Source organism: Chelon labrosus, assembly GCF_963514085.1.
Source record: "Chelon labrosus genome assembly, chromosome: 5".
Lineage (NCBI taxonomy): Eukaryota > Metazoa > Chordata > Actinopteri > Mugiliformes > Mugilidae > Chelon > Chelon labrosus.
Genome location: NC_140341.1, coordinates 12,469,787 through 12,489,389, shown reverse-complemented (window position 1 = coordinate 12,489,389; position 19,603 = coordinate 12,469,787). Strand labels below are relative to the sequence as shown.

General features: G+C 41.8%; 1 protein-coding gene across 1 annotated transcript in view; it reads left to right on the top strand.

The window, feature by feature from the left end:
• The window catches only part of arhgef7a (Rho guanine nucleotide exchange factor (GEF) 7a), a 30,222-nt gene extending 10,914 nt beyond the window's left edge, over positions 1-19,308 (top strand). The window contains exons 3-21 of the mRNA XM_084545122.1: positions 635-719; positions 836-969; positions 2,198-2,399; positions 3,945-4,033; positions 4,729-4,823; positions 5,025-5,120; positions 5,344-5,466; positions 7,204-7,342; positions 7,427-7,486; positions 7,589-7,735; positions 9,229-9,315; positions 9,457-9,535; positions 9,620-9,759; positions 10,393-10,614; positions 10,702-10,795; positions 12,148-12,237; positions 16,795-16,894; positions 17,764-17,818; positions 18,021-19,308. Coding sequence (XP_084401248.1) covers positions 635-719; positions 836-969; positions 2,198-2,399; positions 3,945-4,033; positions 4,729-4,823; positions 5,025-5,120; positions 5,344-5,466; positions 7,204-7,342; positions 7,427-7,486; positions 7,589-7,735; positions 9,229-9,315; positions 9,457-9,535; positions 9,620-9,759; positions 10,393-10,614; positions 10,702-10,795; positions 12,148-12,237; positions 16,795-16,894; positions 17,764-17,818; positions 18,021-18,143 — 2,160 coding nt within the window. The 3' untranslated portion in view covers positions 18,144-19,308. The remainder of the gene's footprint in view (positions 1-634; positions 720-835; positions 970-2,197; positions 2,400-3,944; positions 4,034-4,728; positions 4,824-5,024; positions 5,121-5,343; positions 5,467-7,203; positions 7,343-7,426; positions 7,487-7,588; positions 7,736-9,228; positions 9,316-9,456; positions 9,536-9,619; positions 9,760-10,392; positions 10,615-10,701; positions 10,796-12,147; positions 12,238-16,794; positions 16,895-17,763; positions 17,819-18,020) is intronic.
• The last annotated feature ends 295 nt before the right edge of the window (positions 19,309-19,603 follow it).

Genomic DNA, 19,603 nt, shown 5'->3' with positions numbered 1-19,603 from the left:
GGACTCTTCTGCTTGCAGCTTCTAAGTGAACAAAGTTTAAATGTCATTTTGGTTTTGTAAAAGACAGAAATCAGTGCAGCGAGAACGTGCATAACATGTCCCAACTCCTATTACTAGTTCTTTTTAGCTCAAGCTTTGAGTAGCACTTCACGGGTTAATTATTTACAGAGTTGAATTCTCCACGAGGCCGGTGTTGGTCGATAGATTTGTTCAACCCTACAGTAGGAGAGGCTGTACATGAGTTGGTTGTAAGCAAGATAAACTCATTGTCGGCGTCTTTTGATCGTTTATGAGAATAATAAAATCTAAATATTGTTATTATTCTTATCATTTTATTGCTTGTCACGAAGCACATCAGAGGAGTTCAGTTTCTGTCATCTATAAAGAGGGCTGTGAATGTGTGTCTGTAGCTGCTGTAGATATATGTGTGTCTGCTGAGCTTGTGCGTTACGCCCGCTGCTTTTGTCAAAGATAACGAGAGTTATCGATTGACTGCTCAGTGCTGTCGCTGTGGCCGGCTGACTACACAGTCTTGCTGTGCTGGAATTAGTCATTTATCTTTTAAGAAGGAAATGCATTCGCCGATGACTTTCTGCCACTCACGCTCACGTTCTGTCCTCTCTCTTGTCTACAGCCGTTTGAGGCCAGTGACCTGCTGCTGGGCCTGAACTTCTCAAAGGTGCTGAGCAGCCTGGTTGCTCTGAATAAAGTGACTGCAGGTTAGTCAAAATATATATGCGAAGTGTGCGAGTTTCACGATGACAGGTTACGAGCGTGTGGGCGCTGCCTGCCGATACGAGGTCTGGTTTATTTATACTCTGCCCTTTTTGTTCAGATATCGGCGTGGGCAGTGATTCGGTGTGCGCCCGACACTCTTCAGCCCACCGCATCAAGTCGTTTGAGTCGCTGTCCTCTCAGGCTTCGCTGGGCCGGTCCTCCAAGCTGATGCAGAACCAGTTTCGCAGTCTGGTAAGGTCACCACTCACTGTCACCCAGTAATAGTACAGATCAGGAGCAGAGTGGATCTGAGTCAGTGAGAAGATGCACACAAAACATGTTTAACCCCTCTCATTTATAATGCAATCCAAAGCAGCCGTTAGGGCTAAATTAGAAGCTTTTAGTGTCCTGTTTTTTGATGGGCATGTGTCTGAGAGCTGTTGAATCAATAGTAACCTGAGGCAGTTAATTCAGTAAATAGACCAGTGAGTCTTTTAATATAATTAAATTCCATTTTTTAGTTTAATTCTGGTTGAAATTTGACAGACGGACCAACACAATGGCACAAATTCAGGGAAATGAGCCTGTGGTTACAACATATTTCCTCCCCAGCGTCGTATTAGCATCAAGATGAGACATATTTCCATTTGGCCACATATTTTGCTTTAGTTGAACCTACTGTATGTATTAGGTTTCACAGACAGAAGGCACAATGCATCTTTAACTACAAAATCATCACTGCATCGCTGAGATTTGTACAGACACTGGTGCAGCAACATAATCAGCACTTTCTTTAAATTTTATGCCTCTGAATAATAAATAAGAACAGATAAATGAGTTTAAATATCACTAATAACAATCTAGCTACTTTGGCGTGACAAGCTCAACTGCTGTCTTTCAACTGCTATGTCACACAGTATGCAGGTAATGACCATAGTCCCTGCTGCTATGGAGTTGCTATCCCTTCTTATATTTTTGATCGGACTCGAGTAACTGCTTCTTCCATCTTTCGGAAGTTCTTCATCGGCGTTGTGGTTCGAGCAATTTTGACTGTCAGCCAAAAGCAAACTCCAAAGAGAGACAGGAGGAGCCTACGCACCTTTGCTGTTTACTCTTCTCTTTCACCCAGTCATTTCCCTTTATCTCTCCACTACCGCCTCTCCAGCAGAGGCATAAAACGCCCCCAAAATAGACACAGAAACTTGCTTCAGACAGTAGTTAAACCGAGGGGCCGCATAACTTGCCAGTATCTGTTACATAAGGTCTTTTTTGATCTGTGAATCATGCAGCGCTACTCCAGAGGAGCCCCAGAATATAAATATAGGGCTGGAAATGAGCATAACATCCCCCTCTTTAAAGCTTGTCCCTTGCAACATAGAAAAGAGACGGGGAGATGGACCCGATGAGTAAGACGAGGTATAATGAGCAATAATTGTTGCACAATATTTTCTTTCATGTCTGTTTGCTTTTCCTTTGTCAGGACATGTCGGAAAACAGTGGACAGCAGCTGTTGGTGAGGGCGCGTTTCAACTTCCAGCAGACCAACGAGGATGAGCTCACCTTTAACAAGGGTGATATCATCAGCGTGACTCGTCAGGAGGAGGGCGGCTGGTGGGAGGGGATGCTCAATGGGAGGACCGGGTGGTTTCCTAGCAACTACGTCCGTGAGGTGAAAGGCTCTGGTGAGTGAATCAAGTTAAACCATTTCTGGGGACATTTTTCCAAGACATGTTAATATGCTGGGGTGATTCAGATTGGAAATTGTAGGTAAAATGAAGCAGGGGATTAGATCTTAATCTACACCGATCCGGCATATAATTATGACCCTAGAAGTTAATAACATTGATCATCTTGTGACAATACAATGCTCAGCTGAGAAACTTTTGGACCTGGGATACGTGTGGATGTTACTTAGACATGTAGCACCCACCTAGACCAGACCAGACACCCCCACCCCATAGCAATGACACTCCTTGATGGCAGCAACCATCCCCAGCAGGATGCAGCCTGACACAGGCACACACACAAAAACGTTTAGGAACAACTAAAACATGAAAAACAGTACAAGGTGTTGACCTGACCTCCAAATTCATGGGATGATGCACTGGAACAAGCCTGATCCACAGAGGCCCCTCCCCTCAACCCATAGGACCCAAAGGTCTGTTGCCAGACACCACAGGACACCCTCAGAAGGCCCATGTCCATTATCTGATGAGTCACAACTGTTTCGGAGGCACAAGGGAGACCTACACAATATTAGGAAGGTGGTCATAATGTTATGCCTGATCAGTGTATGTCCTGATATGATAACAGTTATTGACTAATACAATTTTCACAAAGAGCTTCTATGTAGCTGCTCCGATTCTATTTTCAAACTCACTACACCAGGACATTAATATCCTGTATTGCTGTAGTGATTCATTGTATTTATTACAACCTCCCAAGTTGGTATTTACAACCCTCTAAACACACGGTGTAAGCCTCTGTGCACAATATTAGTCCAAAGAGACGTTTTCACATCTCTGTGAGGCTTGCCAACCGCTGAACAACATCACAGCTGCCTTTGTCAGCATCACTCCATCTGGCCTTCTGACGGTAATGCATCTGTTGTTTCTGCAGGGGCCTGTTGTTTTCCTGCTTGTACGACAGGTTGAGGTGCTAGCTGAGTGGCATCTTTATAAAGAGATAGAGGTTCACCTTACAGAGCTAAAACATCAACGCAAAAAGAGATGTGTTACTTTCTTCTTGCCACCCATGGACACACTTAATGTAATGTTTTAACCACTCGGCTCGTTCTGGACGGGTCACGTTATCCCAAGCCTCTTTTACTTGGCTTCTTAATTTTCTTAACAGTTTTACAATCTGTTGCCTAGCACGGTTGTTGTACTTTCACTGGTGTCTAAATTATGTGACAAAAGAGTTGCTGAGGTGAGAAGAGAAACTTCCTGAGGCGTTAAGAAGAAGGAGTGTTATGTTACCTCTCTGTTCTCTGTTATCTGAATTAAAATAAGCGCTGTTAATACACATCTTAATTAACATGCACAATGGCATGCAGCAAAAGGTCATTATTTGTCAGAAGGGTTACATTAAGCAGCAAACGTCTACACTGTGAGATTCATCTTGAAAATGCACGTTTCTATTCTTGGTTCCTTTTTCTTCAGTTCTGAAATTACTGTGCGTTTGCTGAAGTGAGACTATAATTCACGCCCTGTTTAATTTGTTTCCAGACAAACAAGTGTCCCCCAAGTCTGGCACCCTTAAGAGCCCACCTAAAGGCTTTGACACTACTGCAATCAGCAAGACGTACTATAACTTGGTAAGGAAGCAGCTCAAGCATGTCTTTTTTTTTTTTATGTCTTTTTTTCCTATTTTCTCATTTTTGACTTTGTTACTTTGTCTCCTCTCTTCACTAACATCAATCCGACATTTCCGGTACCATCGTTGTTCTCTGAGGGCTTCTTATTGACAGTAGTTGTTCTGTGTCCCGCAGCGACATAAACTCCGTAACCTACGCACACAGCCTACGCCGTTGCGAGCCATTTATACTTGTGCGCCCGTCAGTCTGGCTCGCTCTGTAACAACGGCACCCAAACGCTAGTCGGCGCTGTGTCTTTTTTGCCAGTCGGGTTAATTTTTGTTTCTACTTCCCGCTTCACTTCCAACAATGGCCACTGAAACTTTTGCAGAAATTTTGCCAAAGACGAGTCATACTCATGTCTGTATCTCCGAACCTCCTTAGTTAACCTTTTACTCGACGTGTTCCATCTTTATTGATCCAAAAACAATCGATTGTAACACGTAGTTACATTTCTGGGGAGGTGCATGTCCGACTACTGCGTTAGGGTCTGCGTACGGTCTGGGCTGTTGCCGTAACCGCCTATTGCAGAGCACAGTTGCACGAAAGTCGCAAGTTCTAAAACGTGTTTGTTTCTCCGTTTATGTGATTGCGGGTTACAAAGCTGATTAGATGTGGACACTTTTAATTTAACCCTTTTACCCTTTTTATTCTAGGTGTTGCAGAACATTCTAGAAACAGAGACAGAATACTCCAAGGACCTTCAGAGCCTCCTCACCAACTACCTACGGTCTCTCCCGAACATCGACAGGTACGACTTGTTTAGATATAAATCAGAATTAGGTTTTTATTCTGTGAAGGTTTTATCACGTGGACCTGCATCAGTCACATTTTTACACATATATGGTGAACGGATAAGGATTTACATTTACAACAGATAAATGACTTGACATACATTTAGATGTCACTGAATAAATTACCCTCAACAGTTTCCTTTTCATTCTTCCTCCAGACTGAGCAGCTCTGATGTGGCTCTTATTCTGGGAAACCTCGAGGAGATCAGCACCTTCCAGCAGATGCTCGTCCAATCGCTGGAGGAGTGCACCAAGTTAGTCCCTCCCAGCATGCACAGCAACCACTGCAGCATCATCCTCACTGTTTCATAATAAGCAGAGGGCCATCTAGTGTTAAGCTGCATGTACTGCAGGGATGCTGTATTAGACTTTGTGCAATGACAGCGTTACATATTTGTGACTTTGTTGGACCTTTACATTCCCGTCTTTTTTCTTGTCTGTTTATATTGATCATGTGATAATTTTCTTCTTCTTCAGGCTTCCAGAAAACCAGCAGAGGGTGGGCAGCTTCTTCCTCAACCTCATGCCACAGATGAAGGCTCTCTATGTTGGTTACTGCTCCAACCATCCCTCAGCAGTTAATGTGCTCACCCAGCACAGGTACGTTTACATTGGTTATTATGTTACAGTGTTTGCAGCCTGCTTCCATGGCTCCCCACTGATCTTATAGGCAGTTATTGTTAAAAAGAGAAAGGGGACTGTTTGTATTGTAGTAGCTGGTCTTGGTTACGGTTGTAGTCCCCTGCTGTTTTGCTGATTAAGGCAGATAATGTCGCTGTGGACACACAGTAGTAGTCTGTAGTGTTTACTTACAGAAATGATAAATAAAATGATGGACAGATGATAGGGTAAACGTTTGAAAGACCACATCGCGCTGCAACAACAGGTTTGTGAAAGATTGCCACACCAGAGGACGGACAAGAGCCAGATAAGAGCGATCAGACCTGATTGTGATGAAACATGAACACCAGCAGCTTGATTTTACACCTTCATGAGCAGTAGCTGTCGGACAGACCCCACATCAGAAAGGACATTTTGCTGCTTCACTGATGTTTAAAGACCTGACGCGATAGAAGATGACTCGCTGATAGGCTGAATGTAATTTTGGCCCAGTAGTCTTGGTTATTTGGACCTGTAGGTCCTCTAGGAGGGATGATTCAGCTAATAGAGCCCTGAGTCACATGTGAGTTGACAATGTTGTCAGTGTATGCTTTTTAAATGATGGTAAATTATTGTATTTGGTATTAAATATTACCAATCATGATGGATTTTAACAAATACTGACTGTACAAATTTGTGTAAGAAGCTCTGTTCTAACTAGTTTGTCATTTTTCAAAACTGCAGTTTGTTCAGGCTTCTCTTTTTCTGTACAGTTCTCCTGCTTTTGTTATTTTTTAGAAATATTAGTTTTGATAATATTACTCATTTGTTTAGCTGCTTCTGTGGTTGAGTTGATTTGCCTGGTAGTCAAATAATCAATTGACATAATGATTACTTGCGCCAATTGATTTCTTGCAAATATGCCAGACATGCAAATCCAGTTTCTCCTTATGGCCTTTTTAAAGTACTGTGGGACATAGGCGCCATAATTTACACACACAGCCTGCGGCAGTGTGAGCTATTTATACTCGTGCGCTCGTCAGTCTGGCTCGCTCTGTAAAAACGCCACCAAACGCTCGGTGCTGTGTCTTTTTTTGCCAGTCGGGTTAATTTTTGTTTCTGCTTCCGGCTTCACTTTCAACAATGGCGAATGAAACTGAGACGAGTCGGTGCAAACGTTTGTATCTCCGAACCTCCTCAGTTAACCTTTCCTCGATGTGTTCCATCTTTATTGATCCAGAACAATCAATTCGAAAAATGCGTAGATGGAGAAGCAGCCGGACCAATCACAGCTCTTGCGGTCTGCGTCGCTGCGGGTCTGCGTATGCTCTGCGCTGTAGCTGTAGCGTCTGCATCAACTTAACACAGAAGTCTAAACCGCCTTTTAAGAGGAATTGTTGTTTTTTTCTTATGTATTTAGATTCTAGACTATTGTCAAGGCAAAATAAGATATGGGAAGACTAATAATATGTATATTGTTTTTCTGGCTGCGTATGTGACTGCGTTGGCTTCTAGAAAGTTATTTACCTACTAAATATTAGGTAACACACTGCCTGTCTCTGTTAAAAAGGCAACAGTGAGTTGTAACAACCTGAATACCATTTATGAATGTGTGGAAAATCCTGTGCAGAAATCCTTTATGATATTTGTGAAGAAATGTTCAAAGTCTTTGGTCATCAAGGTTGGATATTAAACAGATAATTAATTCTCTCTGTTTCTCTGTCTGTCCTCGTACAGTGACGTGTTGGGCGAGTTTATGGAGGGACGCGGTGCAGGCACCCCCGGGATCCTCACCCTGACCACAGGCCTCAGTAAACCCTTCATGAGACTGGACAAATACCCGAATTTACTCAAAGAGCTCGAGAGGCACATGGAGGTGTGTGTCCCTGCGTAAACATCAGCCTTGAGCTCTCGTGTCGAGTGCGATCGTTCACTAAGCAGCTTGTTTCTGTTCTTTTAGGAGAGCCACCCTGACAGGCCAGACATTGTGAAGTGCATGGCATCTTTCAAAAATCTGTCTGTAAGTTAAAAATAGTTTGCACACAGCATGTACCAGACCTTATATTAAATTAAGTGAATTTAAAGCAGGCCCTGATGCAGTTGTCTGTTCCTGTCACGCCAGGCTCAGTGCCAGGAGGTGCGGAAACGTAAAGAGCTGGAGCTGCAGATTCTCACCGAGTCCATCCGGCTGTGGGAGGGCGACGACATCAAGACCCTGGGCTCTGTGATCTACATGAGCCACGTCTTAGTCCAGAGTCCCGTTCCAGAGGTACACATAACAATATCTACATCCTTCACCTGCTCTTCACTCTGCTAAAAGCTTCTTCAAATAGTCATAAATTATAAATTGCATTTTTTTTATTGTCCTTTCACTAATTAATATTATTAAACACGCATTAGTAAAAGTAGCTAGTTCGTTCATAATCTCAAGATAATTTATTAAGAATTTGAAACTGAATATGTCTTTAAAAACCTGCAAAAATTACATGAAACTACAAACACAGAATGTGTTTAAACTATGTTTAGATTCACAGAATATTTCAGGTTTGGCCTTTATTCCTGCTGAGAAGACTTTTCAAAAAAGCTGAATAATAATTGTATAACTTCTTTTATGCTTTTTTGATTTGTATTTGTACGTGAAGCTGCTTTTCTTTTATTATGACTACTGCCTGTGCTGTCTTTCTATTACTATACTTATATCCCTATACACTATACAAGTCAAAAAACAAAACAGAGCATTTGTAAAGTGGCGTGTAGCTTTAGTTATTCATGTCATGATATACTCCCCTCCATGGTTGGCTAACAGTGGTTCACAGTGCATGACGATGTGCTGGTCTAGATCACACTGAGAAAACTGCATCATTCGGTGACACTCTGTTGTTGTTATTGTGAATAAAAGCAATATTAAAACAGGTTAAATGTGTAAATTTACAAAAAAAAAAAAGGGATTTTATGACAGCTGTCACGTAAAGGACTGAGTAGTAACAGAAACGTGAGACCGTGTTAGACCCTCCACCTGAGACAAATATCTTTTCATCCTATAATTCTCACCAGTTTAACGTTTTATGTTACCGTGGGTCCTTGATCTTAAAGGGGAACTACTGTTTTTTGCAACCTGGACCTTATTTCTGGCATAAAATACCATCGTTTACTCACCGAAATAACTTTTGTGTCATTTGCACTCGTTTAGGAAATAATTAGATCAACGGAAATCCATATAGCGGGAGTGACGGGGCTGCTGCTGCGAAACTTTTCGCCAATATTTTGTTATGATACACTAGTGCTATTCCACGTTGAGTCCGGAGTTACCTGTTATCATCATCCGGGGTCTGTAGATTGACTGCTATGGTTCGTCCACAACCTTAGAATCGGAAAAATATTGTAGTTCAATCTACAGATGATGATAACAGGTAAGTCCGGGCTCAACAGGGAATAGCACTAGTGTATGATAACAAAATATTGGTAAAATGAACGAGTTTTGCGGCAGATTTTTATTTAGAGGCTGCGTCTCGGTGCCCTGTCACTCCCGCTATATAGATATACGTTCATCTAATTATTTCCTAAATGAGTGCAAATGACCGTATTTTATGCTAGAAATAAGGTCCAGGTTGTAAAAAAACAGCAGTTCCCCTTTAATTGGACCTCAGATCCTTCCATAACAGAGCTCTGATACATAAACTTGGTAGGTCCTTATTATTCTCTTGCATTTACTCGTCGCTATCTCCTCTACATTTCTCTTTCTTTCTGCTTCCTGTTTGTCAGGAGAAGAATGAGCGTTACCTCATGCTCTTCCCCCACGTCCTCCTCATGCTGTCTGCAAGCCCCAGGATGAGTGGCTTCATATTTCAGGTCTGTAATCAGCTACTGGTTCTCATCTAATGCAATGTTCCTTTTTGCAAACGGTTCTCCAGCTTTTAAGATAATGTAGTGGATTAAATGGGATTTCTTCCTCTTATGTCATCTGTCTGATGTGGTGATTTCTCTCTGCAGGGAAAATTGCCCCTGGCCGGCATGATAGTGACCAGACTAGAAGACTGTGAAGCCCATAAAAACTCTTTTGAGCTCAACGGTAAGGCCACATCAGAGGAACACAATGCTGCGCTAAATCATTCACAGGAAGCGCTTTTTAGCGACATTGTCCTTTTCTCTGCAGGCACAATGTTTGACCGTCTCCAGGTGGTGTGCACCAACCAGCAGGACCTGCAGGACTGGGTGGAACACCTGACCAGACAGATCAAACACACTGCAGCCACGGCACCCAGTCACAAACCGCTCACCGTTCCCTGCCACACGGTCAGAGGCTAATGATTACATCCCCAACGAGCAGATAATTTCCTTTGCACTCATTAATACCCAGTGTGGAGCGAACGCTGTGAATGCTGATGCCGAATGTTGATTTGTCGCCGACTATGGCCCCTAAAATCAATATACCATGAGAGGTTGGCTCACATAATGTCTAGCAATCATCTCAAATTACAATGCAGCGTTAAGTGGCTTATTTCTTTCTCTAGAATGGTCGAACACACACAATTGGATTTAATGAAACGAATACAGACGTATAATAATCAAGAGTTATCCAGAGAATAAATTGAATTCGAATAAAAAACTCAACAATTGCGATAATTTTATTTACAATAGGCAAATTTGCACGTTGGTGGCGGTATTATGGAAAGCCGTAACTGTGGGACTTATACAAAGCGGTGGTTTTTGGCTCATTTTAAATTGGAGGGATGTACTGTACATCTGTTGAGAAACTACCTGTGTAGTGCATGGGGATTCCCAAAAGATGCTAGAGGATGTGGCAGGGATGAGGGATGCGTCTGTGATGTTAAAAATCACCTTTATCAGCTTTTTGTGTCAATGAAAACATAAAGAGCTGAACAGTTATTTGTTTAACAAAACCTCCTTGTTGTTTTGTCTCCTCAGCTCCCGTCTCACCCGCTCACTCCCTCCCGACATGCTGAAGGCAGGGCCATGACAGTAGCCCCGACTTATCACACCCTGCCTCACCCGTCCTCCCACGGAACATCTCACAGCACCACGATGTGGGGCCCGCTGGAACCACCCAACACCCCCAAACCCTGGAGCCTGAGCTGCCTGCGACCTGCGCCGCCTCTTCGGCCCTCTGCTGCCCTCTGCTACAAGGAGGTGAGGGACTCAGTTTTTATTTCAGCATCTAGATTATTAGTGATATAGATTACTTACATTTCTTTCCCTTCTGCCCTCTGTGTGCAGGATCTTAGTAAAAGTCCGAAGAGCGTGAAGAAACTGCTCCCTAAGCGCAAACCTGAGAGGAAACAGTCGGAGGAGGAATTCGCCTTGAGGAAGAGTAAGTTTGCTTTAATTTTTTTATGAGTTTCTGTCATGTCACATCCCAGGCTCTGGTTGCCCAGGTAACCCTCTTGTATATTTCCCACTACAAATGTTCCCCAGTGAAGGAAGTAGAAAAACAATAAAAAATATTGCTGGTTTATGGATGGAACCAGCTCTTCTTACCAACGCTGCTCTCTATTTGAAAATACCCGCGCTCCATCTGGGTTCACCTGACGCTCCAAGCCCGCCATCGTCATAGTGACTTGGTGGTGGGAACTGAAGTCGTGGACGGTGCTTCCTTGTGATAAATGTTTGGTAGACTAAAGTTGGGGGCACACTACACAACTTTCAGTCTTTACAAAACTTAACAACTGCTCCTGATGAGGAATCACAGACTACATGATTCATCAAACTAACTAAAGCCAAGTGAACGCGTCAAACTTACGTGCAAACTGTCACAACAGTTGTGGTTCGCACTGCAGCCAGCATTACATAAGCACTCGTGCTCCTGCCACAACTTGATTAGTCTCTGTCAGTCGCTTTTCTCCATCGTTGTTTTGGTATTCCCGCTACTTCCCGTTGTCCCACCGTCTCTTTTTCATTGGCTATTTGCAACACGTGTTTGCAGTTGGCTCGGTAATCAGTTCACACTACAAGATTAAAGATAAAGAGATAAAGAGCCTTTATTTGTCATTATATTATACAAGTATCATATAACGAGATTGCATGGTCAGACATGGAGGGTTGGCACTACCCATGCTGACTGTCCCCAACTAGTGCAGACCGGTGCATCGTGGGTATTGAGGGTAAAATCTGGTCAAGAAATGAACATCCTGTGGTCGCAATATCATTGTTTGTCTGTTGTCAGTAGCTTTAAGGCACTTATGTAGTACTGTGGGACCTAAATGCAAAGAACTACGCATGTAGCCTACGCCGGTGCGCTCATTTTAACATGTGCACTCATCAGTCTGGCTCAGTCTGTAGAAACGCCACCCAAACAGCAGTTCACTTTCAACAATGGCGACTGAAACTTTTGCCGAAATTTCGACGAACACGAGTCATACAAATGCCTGTATCTCCAAAGCTCCTTAGTTAACCTTACTGATTCTTTATTGATCCAAAACAATCATTTTGTGGAGATGGAGAAGCAGCTGGAAACACTAAAGCGGAAACACGCTACTACCAAGTGGACCAATCACAGTTGCCACGGTGCGTAGTTATATTTCTGGGGAGGTGCACGTCAGCTATGAGAGGGCTCCCCCATCTCTTAATGCACAAAAGCGATTATAATAAATGTGTTTCCCAATATGTCCACCTATTCCTTTAAGGTTGTTAATTGTTTTCCCTCTTGCACCTTCTCATTCTCAGGTACAGCAGCTCTGGAAGAAGACGCCCAGATCCTAAAAGTAATCGAGGCGTACTGCACCAGCGCCAAAACCAGGCAGACACTCAACTCCAGTAAGAAACAAGAAGTCTTACTCATAGATCTATATGCTGAAAGGAAGAGAGGTTCATACTGGAGCTTGCTGTCTTTGTACAAACTGTATCTGTATCCTGTGCTTCTTCAACGCTTGTATTCTGAACTGATCCTTCTAACAGAATCTCTTCTTCTTTCTGTCCCTCCTCCATTCCTTACTCTTCGGCATTGCCCTGGTTTTCCTTGAGTTTTCTCCTTTCTCGTGTTTTTTTTCTGTTTCCTCCATACTGTGCTATAATTTCCTCCATGTAATCTGATTTCCGTCATCCCATCATCCACCATTGGTTTTATGATTTACCATTTGTTGCGTGCGCCGCCTCCTCCCCCTGTACGTCACACCTCTTCTTTCGAACCACCATGTCCTCCTCCCCCTACATTTGCAACATCGCTATCGACTCTGCCTGCGACCCCGCCAGCCTGGCAGGGCACCGACCTGATGCACAACCACGTGCTCGCCGACGTGGACCAGTCCTGCGTGGACTCGCCGGGCCGCCGTAGCAGCGTGTCCCGACCAGAACTGACCTCTGACCTCTCGGAGGACTCTGACTATGACTCCATCTGGACCACCCACAGTTACAGGATGGGTTCGGTGCCGCGTAAGAGCTGCATCTCTCACCAGAACTAAAGAACGTACAGTACTGCCACGCTGTACTGTCATGTAACGTACAGCGCGCTTACCTCTTTTACCTTCGATGTATTAAAATGAATAGATTTTTTTTTAATTTATCTATTTATTTTCTATTATATCTGTTCATTTTTTCTGTTAACTTATTTGTTTTTATTTATTTCTGAAGATGTTTTAAGCATCTCCCTGTTGCCTTTGCCACTTTCCCTTTTATGTGCCTCCTCTCTTTCTGTAGTTGTCATGCAGTAAGTGTGTGGTAATTATCGTTAATTTATCTTGAATGTGACCACTCCCCTTGTTTGGCCATAAATGTAGTGGACTCTCCACGGAGAGAACAGGGACTTCGGAGTGGAATAAAGGGGAGGGAGAGTCGTGGGGGGAGGGAGGGGAGAGATGGGGACTGAGCTTTTCCTGTCTGATATTCAGATGTAATTCAGGAACGAGTGTATTCTATTTACCATGTACTACTTCTCTCCAGTATGTGTTTCTTAGAGTATGTATGCTCAAACATAGCACAGATGCTACACAAGCACGCACACACAGGTTCAGGCACATATGCTCCCGCTGTTTGAAAATAGAGCAGCATGCAAATGTAATAACCAAATTGTCAACCTTTTTTTTTATTTTTAATTTAATTTTATCAATGCTGTTTTCACAATTTGAAGTTTTATTCGTGTCATCAGTTCAAATAATTAATTGCAGAATGAAACTCAACACAGCTGTCGAACAGTCCTTCCCAACTTTGTAAAATACAGTACGTCCTTTGTCTTTTGTTGCAGCTGCTACAGAAAGAGGAGACTATCACATACTCTTCACTGTCTTATAAAGATTTTACCAACTGGATAAAAGCCGGTGTACTAAGAATGGGGAAATAGTCTCTTCACCCAAATTACAAAAGAAATACTTCCTCACTTACCTATAGCAGGAGGTAGAGGTGCAGATAGTTTGGGTTTCCTGTGGGTCCTGCAGATATACACTCATTCCACTCTTGTATTCGGTTGGATCTGAAAATTTGGAGAAACTTTCTGCAGGACTAGATACCACCTCTAAACTTAAGTGACTGAATATGGGTGGATGTCTTTTCATTTTGATAGTGTTCTTTTATTGTGTAGTCTCCTAAGCATCAGCCTGACCTTACATCCAATAATTTTCCTGTGCCACAGGGTTGCATATTTACCATGTTTTAAATCTCAAGTTACTGTATTAACAAAATAAAACATTTCATAAAGGTGTAATGTAACAGCCTGGTACTAATAAGCTGTAAACTATGACCTGAAATGGTTACAGTGCTGTAAAACAAGTTGAATGGCTTTGGTCGATTGTGTTTTTCCTCCTGGTACTACTGAACCTGGGCCTTATTTTCTCATGTGTTTGAGCGTAAATGACAGGGATATACATATTTGGATTTGGTGCACTATTAAGCAAGAATGATATACCAGGAAACTGTGAAAGGATTGCAGTGTTATCCTGCCGGTTAACCAGCTCTCCTTGTCAGCTCTTTGTTAATACTCTGCCACCGCATTTGCTATTACGATGTGCACTGATGTAAGGTCAACTTCTTTTGCCGTCCATTTGTAGCACAACTAGTCACAACTTCAGCTTGTCCCTGTCCCCGCGAGGCAGTCGGTGGATGTTGTGTTGCCACAAACTGTTAACGTGTGGACACTACGCTTTTTTCTTTTAACACTATGCTACAGTTACTATACTTCAGCTCTGTAGTGTTGTATCCGGGCGGCTTCGATCAATCATCTAAGCTCAAATGCACGGTAAAACAATGCCCAGGTTCGACGTTATCCTTCCATTGGATAAGTTGTCTTTTTGCTAAACGCTTACTTTCCTGCTTATAGTTAGATATCAAAACTGTTCGTCCATTGTGACTATGAAGCTTAGCATTAAGACCACAAGCTAGTCTGAATCTGTCCTAAAAATCAAGCTACGAACTTTAAAACCTAATACAAACAAAATACAATTGCTTAATATCTACAGTAAATTTTGACTGGATTTACCATTTTACCCTGTTTTCAGTTGCACCTAGTTTGTTTAGCGCGCCTAGCTACACTTAATATTTAAGCTAGGTGTGGTTAAACGCAAGTGACTCTTTACTAAACCCACATGAACTGATTTCAGTCTTCTTGTCTCACTCATGGAGGAAGCAAAGCATTGTATGTATCTGGCCTTACAGTTATGTGCCAGAAGATGAAACTTCAAGCTCGCTAGGCTTGCGGTTTCCCTACGTTATGCTTCGATTAGCTAACCAACCGCTGGCTTCATAGAGATGAGAATGGTGTCGAGCAACTCGTGTAACTTTCTGAAAAAAATGATAAATCTCTTTCCCCAAAATGTTCAAGGCATATAGCTGCTGTTGCATGCTGTGACAATTTAAAACGGTTAGCGTAACGTCACTTACAGGCACCCCTCGCGTCACAACAAACTAGCACCTATACGGCCTCAGAAGCCAGACCTGCCTTCGTGTCGTCTGGCTCGTGAGGCTTCCCGTACTATCTCGCATTGATGACTATTTTTATGAAGAAGTATTTTTCCAGTATTGGTATTAAAAGTACAGATTGACATCCTCTTACAGTAAGCGATGTGAGCGACATATGGAATATATTGGTCCATGTTACAGTTTCAGCTGTTTTCTGAATTTCTTATTTTGTATTTATTGTTTTGTACACAGGCTTTTTTTTTTTTTTTTTTTTTTTAATTTATATCTTATTCTGTATGTCAATGTTTACAAAATGATCCCTGGATGAATATTTTTTTTCTTTTTTTAAAAAAACATTTTACTTGTCTGTATCAACGTTTACACTGAAATTACAGCATCAAGTGTTTGAATTATTTTGCACAATCATGTAACGGGCCAGCGGGTGGGTGGGGTTAAAATCTGTTAAATTCTGTACTTTTTGTCGTCTGCCTAGAGTGTGTATGATATAATCCTAAAGGTAGACTTAAGTATTCAGTGTTACTGTAAAGTAAATGCTCATTCGTAGTGTAAATGCTCACCTTCAGTGTTTTGACTGCATTGAGGGGTAAAAAAATAAATAAAAAAGAAGCAAGAGACTGCAACAAAACAGGAACATTTCTATGTGAACTACTCATTCAACCTCAGAATACTGACAGAGTGGACTTGAAATATAAAGAGCACATACGGTAGTCTCCCTTTCTGTAAATACTAGTTGTCTTGGAGCAAGAAAAAAAAAATCCAGTCTACCTTCTATGAGTATATTTGAGATAAGAATATCACTGTCCTTATATCATGTGCTATACTTTGTGACAGGTGTATTCTGTGGTTAAAGAAATTAAGTCGAACTGTGGGACGGGCAGGGTGAAGAGACTAACTGTCTTTAACCAACATTGTCCTCTGTGTGCTCTAATGTTGTATTCAGTTCACACATGTGACCATGTCTTATCTGCGAAACAGCGCCTTCAGTGTATTTGTTCCACACTGCTGAAGTGTTCAAGTCCCAAACGCTGTATTATGAGTTTTGAATAAATCTGTCATTTGGTAGACGCTGGGCATTCTGGTGATTTGTTGCTGTAAAACGGCAGATCTGGTTGTGTTCAGTTTGTGTTGTCGTTCGGGAAAGATGGCGTAATTCTCACTGATTTTGAATTGTGAATGGCTGATTGACTATATTTGTGTTTTCCTTGCCAGATCTTTCCTCTCGTTTCCTTTCGCTGTCCCCTGACTCTCTTTGTTTTTTGTGTGAGATCTGGCCTGTGCATGACTAACACACTGCTACTACCAGCTGTGCGTGTTTGCTTCTCTTGGATGCTGTCATTTGTTCCAATAAAGTGCAGACTGTGGTCTGAAAAAGTTGAGTTTACTGAAGATGACTGTACTGACTCATTGTGCTAAAAGGTCAGAGGAAATCAAGTACCAGTTGTTGAGTGCTTTTTTGTTTTGGAACAGGACCAGGAAGGGAAACAGGGCTGCATATGATCATACCCGGTGAGGACAAAGTCTTTGTGGACGATCCTAGTCGCAATGGACAAAGTGCATCAGAAGAAAAGTAAGCTACATGAATCTCTTTTTTTTTTTTTTATGCTTCTCCACTGTTTTTGTTCTTGTTTTGAGAAACAATATCCTCTAAGCTCATTATGTGGCTAATGAAAGTCAATATTTAGCTCACATTCCTGTTTATATGGAGCAGTGCATACACTGATTAATGGAGCTGGAGCTGCTTGTGCTGGTTTTGGACTTCATCAACTCTTCCCTGTTTTATTTTATGAACCACCTTCCAGAATATATTTGCATTGTGATATTTACACACATCCAAAACTCGATGATAGCCAAGTCTTTCATCATCTTGAAGAATAGACGTGAAGAGGAACATGGACTTTTCTACCCTAGCTTTGCAAACTGCTGCCTGGTTTGTGCACAACACACGCGTCTTAAAGGGAAAATGCTACGTTTGGGAAAAAATAAATATGCGGCTGAAGTGTGACCTGTATCGAATTGTATTGGCATAATGCAATATTAGCACGCATTCAAACATATGTATAGTCCATACTTTTTGTTTATTCCATACAAAGACTAAAACTTACAGTCCTGCTTTCACATCCTGTCTGTGGCTCCACATAAAATCACAGATGTATAACTTCGAAAAAGTAACTTAAAAACTCAGTAATTTATCTAAAAAGACTGAACCCTGTATATAGTGCATTTATTTGGGACTATTTTCCACTGTGGATTGATTAATACATGTGGTGCTCTAGTGAGTTTTCAGACAGCAGGACAGTTTATGGGAGACTTGTGGTGTAGCTCATCACTTTGTAGAATTGTTCTTAACTCTTTTTGTAGGATTTGTTGACACAGAAAATATATTATTAGTATTGTTTGCAGACTCATGTTCACAATTAAGCTGTTATCTTGTTCAAGGAGCCTGGTGGATGTAGTGTACGCCCTGAGGGATGAGGTCCAAGAGCTCAAACAGGTGAATGTGTGGAATATTTTATGACAGATTGATGGTGTGATTTACTGTTTTTAATAAATTAATTCAACAGTAGCTGGTTTAAGACCTAAAAAGTTGAAAAGATTAATATCACCTTAGCTCTGGGTTGAGAATAGTTGACTTAATGTCTTCTCTTATTCTAGTTTATATGAGTTACATGTTTTTTCTTTCATACACACCACAGGATAATAAGAAGATGAAGAGGTCACTGGAGGAGGAGCAGAGAGCACGGAAGGATCTGGAAAAAGTTGTGAGAAGGGTGTTAAAGAGCATTAATGACCCAACGTGGGACGAGACAAACCTGTGATGCTCGCGCACATTCATCTGAAGCTTCGACAGAGAAAAAAAAGCATGTAAACTGTGGACTTGCTTGCACTGTATGTGAAATGCATACACACACATGCATAATTTAAGGTGGGTCGTGTGAGATCAAGAGTGAATCTGTAAGCCGTTAATTGTGTGTGTTGTCTTTTAAGGGGACTGTCATTACTGCCGCTCTTAAATTACAGGCCTCAATAAGGTGTAATGCTGAACTGCTTTGACTATCTATTCCACAATAACATTCCTTGAACACCAAGCAAAAGGTGAACATAAACTTGTATCATTTCACCAAACATCCTCAGTGTCCATGGCTGTGTTTAGGAAGGACGTGTCTGGAAGACAAGTGGAGAAAGTTTCTTTCTTCTGTTTACAATCATTTAACAGGGCCCGCTGTCCAGCGGTACATAAATGGTACTTTAATGGTATTAATGGTCACAAAGGCCTTGGACAAGTCTGAACTTGAACAGTGTCATTTCATAACCTCTCTTATATTATTTATGGAATGAGTTCTATTTCCTGGACATAAGCTAAGCCTGATATTTTTAGCCTATATCAAAGTTCGTGCCAGGAAACTCATCTTTTGTGTCTTTTTTTTTTTAATCATATTGTCTTCTTTATTGTTTGACCACTTTGCATTTGGACTTTCTTTCTGGGCATCCTAAGGGAATTGTACAGATATTGAACTTGTACTGTATAATGTAAATACTGCTAAAAGATGAGCCTTTGTCCTTTGGGAGAAATAAATGTGTTCTTTGATGAATGACTGTGAGTGACTGCTAAGTATACCCCAGCACTGTAAAGAAACACCGAAGCTATGCTCACACACACACAAAAGCACAAAAGCTCAACTACCAACTGGTGCATATCAATCTCCTGCCCTTGAGGCTCAGACCTTCCTTCACTTAGTTTCACGGTGATTAATTGCACATTTGTTTAGAAAGTCGCTGGTGCTGTCAGCAGTTCCGGTTACACAATACAGTTAAAAGAAGAAGAATCAGCCAGATCAGTTTTACTCATGTTGTCAAAGTTGGTGTTATTTGCAGCATGTTCTGATTTTTCTGCAGCATGTTGTGAACTAATTGACCCTTCGTTGACCTCCCGATTGGTCTGCTGAACACCAATCAGAGGGCTCCCACTTTTAGCCTACTTCCTATGTTACTGTTGCTAGGCTCAACAAGCTAACGTTAGCAATCATGTTAATGTTGACAGCTATGGTTGACAGATATTGGGAAAAAAAAGTTTTAACGTTTTTTCCAATATCCTTTCGTGTTTCCTTTGTGTTTTTCACATTTTGTGTTTATTTTGGGGAATTATAATTACATTACAATTAAGTTTCAATGCTTCGTTTTTCTGTGAGAATGAGCCCCCTGCCGTGTTTTCAAAACCAAAACCTAGCAACAGTAACACAGGAAGTCTGGACTTCGCAAAAGGCAGGAGCTCTCTGAT